Source organism: Drosophila rhopaloa, unplaced genomic scaffold (genome assembly GCF_018152115.1).
Source record: "Drosophila rhopaloa isolate 14029-0021.01 unplaced genomic scaffold, ASM1815211v1 contig_115, whole genome shotgun sequence".
NCBI classification, from domain to species: domain Eukaryota; kingdom Metazoa; phylum Arthropoda; class Insecta; order Diptera; family Drosophilidae; genus Drosophila; species Drosophila rhopaloa.
In genome coordinates, this window is record NW_025334990.1 from 4,317,531 (window position 1) to 4,325,211 (window position 7,681).

Genomic DNA, 7,681 nt, shown 5'->3' on the forward strand with positions numbered 1-7,681 from the left:
GATTTTATTTTTGATTCTTCAGTCAGTTTATTTCGCGTTCTTTCGCAGATCTTTACATGATGAAAGTCGGGTGCCTAGGGATAATTTAAATTGCAGTACAATTTGGATTACTTAAATTAGATCTATAATTCGCATGTGTATGTGTGGACTATGATGCTATGTACAAAGTTAATCGTATAACAATTTAAAATTATCGACCGTACGACTATATAGTATTGTATAAGTGTAGGTGTTTATAATTAAAGAGCCTATTGCATTGCCCCCAGCGCATGTTTTCATTTGTTTTGTTTTGTTTGCCTTATAAATAGTTTAGTTGTAGTGTTTAAGTTTAGTTGGTGGCTTAGAACTAATCAATTTGCCTGGAACTTACATCTATTTAACTAAGGATCTCGATTCGTATTTTAGTTTAATTTGTAATATAATTTTAATGCGTGTGCTCTTGCTCGTGGTACGTTTGAGTCGGTATCAGTCTTATAAATTCAACCCAGGACGATTATTATATCTCGCTAACAGGATAACATGAGGCTAACAAAGATACGCTATTTGAGGTAGTTGTGTTCAAGTTTTCATCTGTTCTCTCTTCGCTTCGGAAATGATAAACGTAAGGCCACGTACATGCGTTCCACATACTGGTCGTTATAAATAATCTAGTGCTAATAATTTTTAAAACAAATCACTGGCATTTAACAAAGTTGTACAAGGTGTAGCTAACCCGCTAACCGATTTCAATTGGAGCCTCTACTGCTCTGTCCTTACCCGGCCCACCCATCGCCTTGAGATCCCGCCTTCAGTCTTATGTAAGTCGGTTTACATATATCTTAGTTTGTCAGTTGGCCGGGATCTGGCATGGGTGAGCTTCGAAAGGCCTACAACTAGCTGGTTTCCAAAGATGGCCTTCGAGTGCCTAGCCTAAGATATCTGCAATCTATGCTACCTATTCGTATTCACTAACCTATATCCTAACATTTCTGTTTTTAGGCACAAAGTGATGCTGACAACAATATATTTTAGTGTGTGGGTTTGATTTTGGATGGTTGCCAGGTGCTGGTGCGGATGATTCCCACAACGACTGGGATGAGGTTACTTCGTTTAAAGCTTCACCAACGCTGGTCGGCTCCTGAGTCGCCGATGGTAAGGAAAGTAACACAAGGATGGGTCTAATAAAGGGAATAATAGTTGGAGTTGGAGCTATCGATCTAAGCCTGGCCTACTCCAAGGAGTCGAGGCTGTCCGCGGCATATTGCCAGGCCATGGTGAGCGTCAATCAGTCGGCCCGAGCCTGGGCATCCTCGCCCTCCAGCAACTCCCGCTTCAGGCCCATGGGCACGAACTGCGGCGATGCTGGGTAGTCCTCGTGGTCCTTGCCATTGGCGGACGCACTGCTGGCGTGCATGATCACCCCGGCACCCTCGGCCGGCTGTGGCGAGTAGGGCGACTGTGGGCGCTCCTTCCTGGCCAGCGAGAGGTCCTCCACGTGCTCCTGCTCGTGGTCCTCCTCGTCGTCGGCATCCTCCCGCTCGTCCTGGTCGCGCTCCCTCTTGATCATGTTCTGCTCGTGCTTCTCCATCTCCAGGTCCATGGCCTCCTGGTCGTGCGAGTAGTGGCGTCCCTGCGGACTCGGCGACCGCATGCCATGGCCATTGGAGCGCTGGTCCGTCTCCGCCGGACTGCTCGACAGCCGATTGGCGGCGGCATGGGCGGCCGCGGCCAGAGCCATCGCATGGAGAGCCTCCCGGCCGGCCATGTCGCCGCCCCGGTTCTCCAGAGCCTGCTGCAGGAAGGCGTGATCCAGAAGAGCTGCCGCCGAGGGAGGAATGGTGGGCGGCATGCCGTGGTGGGCGGGCACATGGTCCACCTTCGAGTCACGCTTCACCTCCGAGTGATGGCCATGTCCGTGTCCGTAGTTGTGGGCCGCGGCGGCTGCAGCAGCGGAGTAGGGGAATCCCTGGGAGGATTCGGCGCCCGGAGGACTGCGCTTGGGCGTGCGGTGGGTGCCACGACCTGTGGTGATGTTCAGCTTGCGCACCTTGTCGTAGAGGGTGCGACTGGGCAGGCCGTACTTCCGGCTCGCCTGCAGGGCACTCATGCCCTCCCTCACCGCCTGAATGGCGCACATCATGTCCGCCCGGGTGTACTGCTTGTAGCGCTTCCACTCCGGCTTCTTGCCGCCGGACTGGCCAGTCTCCTCCTCAAAGGAGCGATCCGTGTAGGGCGACAGTGGTTCCTTATCGCCGCCGTAGTCGGATCCATTGAAGCTGTGGTTCCGCTCACCACCACTCACTCCCAATCCGGCTGGGAGTTGTGTGCTCTGGTGTGGATGCGTGGGCGTCTTCTCACCATTGATGATCATTGGTCCGGGTTGCGAGGAATCGGCGGGATTGGCCTGGGCCAGAACGTTTCTCAGGATGGGTGTATCGCGGTTTCCACTCAGTAGCATGCTCGAGATGGCCGACAGCTTCTTGCGCTTGAGAGGATTCATGTCGGCGGCGGATTCGTAGACGGAGTTCAGCATGGCGGCGGCGGCGGACGGTGTCAATGGCCACTGACCACCGGGTTCTCCCGCCCCCGAGGGCGCCGAGTGGGGCGTGGCCTGGGTGGGGGTCAGCGGAACCTCGCCAGCCGGAATTTGACTGGGCGGCAGCTGCTGCGGATAGTGGCTGAAGCCCGGCTGATAGCCGAACTGGGGTGGCGGTGGTGGCGAGCAGCTGCTCGAGATGGCGGCGCTGGGCGAGATGTGTGTGGATGTGGAGATCACGGACGAGGAGTGGTTGGATGCCGAGCCATTCTGGGGCTTGGCTCCGCCAGCTCCCGAACTAGATGTGGGCGTGACGCTGGCATGGCCACCGGAACTGTGGTGGTTGAACTTCATCAGGTTGTCGTACAGACCCTTCACCTGCAGCTCCTTGGCCGTGCGCAGGATCTCCGGCTCCTGGCTCTTGGTCACCGTCGTCTCGCCCGTGTACATGTACTGCAGCAGGGCGGCAATCTCGAAGCCCTTGACTCCCGGCAGGATAATGCTGCAATGGTCCTGCGGCACGTCCTTCAGGATGTGCTGGAAATATGGCGAATTGGCGGCCAGAACCACTCGGTGGGCCTGGAACTGCTCGTCGTCCACCACCAGGGTGCAGTCCACATAGCTGCCCACCTCGTGCAGGGCGTGCAGGATCTGGACAAGGTTGGTCTGGTGGTTGTTCCAGCGGAGGCAGTACGTCTGACCCACCTCGCCGCCGCTGGCCACCGGCGCCGTCGGGCCGCCCATCTCCTGGTCGTGCTCCTCGCGTTCCGCCTCGCGATCCCTGTCCTGCTTGGGATCCCTGGTGCTGTGGTGGCTCACCCTGGAATGGTGGTGGCTCGCTGGCTGGTCGGGCTCCTCGTCCGGAGCGGGATCGCTGCTGCTGCTGCTGTGGTTGTACGCGCCGTTCAGGCTGGTGAAGGCGGCGCTCAGCAGCGTCGGCGAGTAGAAGGATAGGTGCTTCCTGACCTTGAGCGCCAGTTTAAGGCCTACGGATCACCTGGTTGCCTGATTCCCGGAAAAAGAGAGAAAGAGGAAAGAAAATGCCAATTAGTATGAGTTTTTTGCCAGAGCCAAGCGACGAGATTTGGCAAATGTCATTGGGTAGCAGAAGCAAATTCCCAATTTCGCATGGGTTGCTAAAATCAACAGGAAAGACGAACACACACAAAAATGGGGAAATGGAAGCCAGGAAGTCAGGTGTGCAAAATTGGGGATGGTTGCTTCTCCACTTCTCTTTTTTTTTGGCACAAAAAATCTTGCTTGTACAATTTATGCCCTTCGCCACCCCCCGAAGTTTTATGCGCCATAAAAAAGTGAAAGCGAAATGGGGTAGTGGGTGGTGACGAGGAAAACGTGTAGGAAAAATGGGGGAAAAAAATATGCAAACATCCCTCGAAAGATGTGTGCGCGTATTTTTCCGGCTGCTTTTCGCGCGTTTTACTTTTACGCATACATATTCAAATCTATATGTATAATATCAGGCTTTTTTTACCGCCGCCTGGAATCGGGAAATGGAAATGGGAAGGCACGGAAAATAAGGGAAAAACGTAGCTGAAAAACTTGCAATAATTTTCATTCATTTTGTGTACCAAAAGAAGAGTGAGCGGGGGTGAAAGGCAAGCCATATGCCCTTGTCCTTGGCATGACTTCAATTCTAACTCGGGCTGTGGTCGAATTTCAGACTCAAGTGGACGCCATATGCTGGGATCGTGGCGTCATGTGTTGGCCATTCGTCAAGGAGTTCGCATCCCAAAACCCGGCCATGTGTCGTGTGTGAATCTCCAGTTACCAACAGGTAGAGTGCCGCAGAATCCGCAGCCCCAAACGATAATGGCAATCAAACAACAACAGGGAAATGTCAAAGGGGCGAGGCCCCGTAAAAAATAAAGCAGAAGGTATATGGCAAAAAAGAAAAGCGGACAATCAGACAAAGGCGGCAAACAAACGATCGCATTATTGTCTGCGGAAAATGCGCAAGAGATCATCAATTGTTGTCTAGCCATTGTCTCGCCGGCAGGATAATGGGCAACCTGCAGAGATCCCTATCCTGTTCCCACTCCCGATTTTCCCGATTTGCGCAACGTCGAGCAGGTAAGCGGTAAGCGATTTCGGATACTTCGCAATAAGCGCATTAGTTGTGGTTATAATAATGCTATAAAGGGGATGCCTCAATGCCTCGATCGCACATTGCGCATACGCCACGATCGCCAAAAGATCGAAAGCTCCCGAAAAAAGCTTTGGCCAACTTTTGCTAACAGAGCTCGCCAACAACAGCGGCCACCATTTTGTGAAAAAAAACGCTTAATTAAAATTATCACAAACGTCATTGAAACGAATGCACTTGGGAACCGGTTTAGGCTTAGGCTTAGGGTTTCCAGTTTCTATTTTTGTTGTGTCCATTTTTTGGACACGTATCACGCTTAAAAGTTGCGAAATGATAAAAAAAACGTCCGAAATCAAATAGTTTTGGAAGGGCGGCATGCTACATAGATATATTTAAAATAAACAGCTTAAAGAACTTTGAGTTTTTGAATTGCAATTAATTTCAGCTTTTATTTGAGTTTAGCAGTTAAATCGATATTTTTAACTAAAAAAATCAATATTGAGCTATTTAATGTACTAAACTTTTTTAATTCATTGCCAAAAAAATAAGTTCCTATTATAAAAGTTTGCCTATATATGTTGTACAATTTATTTAATTAAAATCTTACCACGAAATAATGAAAATGCCGCAGGTGGGGCACAATATCAAAGGTGCTAAGTGGTCAAATTAAATTTGATGGACACTTGTAGGGTTTTTCGCATTCAGTTTTAAGCGTTTTTTTTTTTTTGAGTTTCTTAAAGTTTTTTAATTTGTAGAAATTTTTCACATTCTCAGAACAGAGTTAATATAGTTGTTGTTTTTTGTTGTTGTTTGTTTTTTTGCTCGACACACACAGCCGTACACTAGCACAAAACACGACGTTGCCAAAAATATTAGATATTTTCCAAGAAACTGCGACACGTTTATCGTTTTTCCTTGAGTTTTTCGCTCGCCTTGTGATTTTTATTTTGAGGAAAATTTGAGAGTTTTGCGTGCACGTTGTTGCAGATTCGAGCGCTCAAACTTGAATAAAACTGCCACGGTTTTCGTGTGCAGCAAGTCATTGAAGACCAAATTTCCCGAGCGCCGCCAGAGCGAGATGGCGATATCCGGTGAGAGCGGCGAGAAAACTGTTCGACGACGGCGGGGAAAACTGTGCTACGAATAGCTCCGGCACGTTTCCACCCTCGCGCCCTCTCTTTCGCGCAGTTGCAGTTTTTTGCGCTTGCACTTGGCTCTCGCTGGCTCTCTCTCCCTCTCCCTTTTGCGTGTTTGTGCGTACGTGTGCATGCGTGTGCGTGAGCGAGATTGCGAGTGTGTGTGTCCTGCATATGGCTGCTGCCATTGGGCGCAATGCGTGCGAAAGAGAGCCAAATGGTTGCAGTGAGTCCCCCTCTTTTTTTTGGCGACTGCATTTTTTCCTTTTTTTAACACTCGAATTTAAGCAGGTTGTCGGTTGCGTGGAAAACTGGTCTCTACTTTTTTGTTTTCTGATCTTTACTATTTTATTCGTCACCCCTTCCTTTTTTCCCACTTCCACATTCGTCGCCATTTTGAACTGCCTTTTTAATACTTTGTTGCCGGGCCTTTTCGTAATTTTTTAATTTTCCTCGCTTTTCTCTTTTTTGCCGTTTTTCTTCTACAACTTCTTAGTTATGCAAATTCAGAAATAAAATTACAGATAAAGTAACGACCTTCAGCAATCAATGCATAATTGAATGCAATTTCGGGCTGCAATGCGATAAATTTGCATACGACTCGACCTTCGACCCTTCGGACGATAACCCTTCGATTTCTTGATTTTGTATGCAAATTGCAAAATAACGGTCGCAGGGGGTTGCGTTTTGAAAGGGTTTAAAATAACATACGGACGGTTCCGAAAATCTTATTATCGTGCAATTTATGCAAGACACCTGTGAAATGTCTTAGGTATTTTAGTTTTTTTTAATTCATTATAGTATTAGTCGAAAAGGAATCGGATTTTTAAGGAGTTATTATATGTTTTTAAGGGATTAATTTCACGTCTTCAGATTTTCAGTTAGCCATTTTAAATATTAAACCTTGATTATCATATAATTAATTGTTAAACTAAATAAATGAAGGTGAAATACAGTTCTTTGGGTATCAGGGAAAGATTAATACTGCATTCGGAATTTCATTTAACAGAACTTGAATTTATATTAAGGATTTGAACATACTACCCGATTAATCTGGGTTATTAACAGAACTTTTTCCTATTTGCAATGGTCATTTGTAGCAGCTGTACTCCACACTTTTCTCTTCACAGCTCAACTTACATTTTTTAATTGTTCATCATTAGTTTTTTCATCGTTTCCTCTGTGTATCAGCCCCTCAATTCCCCTCCGCCTCCACTTTGGGTTGCCAAACCCATTAATCATGTTTGGAAATTAAGGTCAACCGCATTTCACGGAGCCGTTTTCTGTCCGCTCGTGTTTTCAACTGCATTTTTTTTTGGCAGGCCGCGAGATCGGCCAGCACTATCTTCCCCCGAAAACACAAAACTAGTTCGCAAGTGCATTCACCTCCCCCCGCCCCCGCGGAATCGGACTTCAAGCTGATAGTGCAAGAAATGGGCATAAAAAAGCGGAAAAGTTGTCGCAACTTGGGCTCCATAATCTGGACTCGAGCATTTATGGACTAGAGCCCAGGGCTTTACTCTTTACTACAATAAATACTTACATGTGCCCCGACCCCTTTTACCACTCGTAATCTTATCATCATTACCCCCAGCGCCTGTCAATGTCCCAGTGAAAGTGTAATATTTGACTTACAAGAAGCTGGAATATGCTGGCCTTAGATATGCCATTTATTTATGGGACAAACTTTAATTTGACAATTAAAAATATAAGAAAAATGTTTAAGATTTGAAATAATTTTACATTGTAGTTTAAATAGCTTTAAAACTAATTGTTAAAGGCAAAACTTTAAAAACATTGATTTTAAATGTGTTTAAATCAGTTTTATTATAAAAGAAAATATTTCAAAATTTTTTAAAAATAAAATAATCTATTTATTTATTTTATTTGAAATGAAGTATGTGCTAAGTATGTTTCGATAGAAGA

At 47.0% G+C, this 7,681-nt stretch overlaps 1 protein-coding gene across 1 annotated transcript; it reads right to left on the reverse strand.

The window, feature by feature from the left end:
• Positions 1-2: 2 nt before the first annotated feature.
• LOC108052115 (sex determination protein fruitless) lies at positions 3-3,361 on the reverse strand. Its single transcript, XM_017134441.2, has one exon. It carries the CDS (start codon positions 3,257-3,259, stop codon positions 1,265-1,267), a length of 1,995 nt encoding a protein of 664 aa, XP_016989930.1. The 5' UTR covers positions 3,260-3,361; the 3' UTR covers positions 3-1,264.
• Between the last annotated feature and the right edge of the window lie 4,320 nt (positions 3,362-7,681).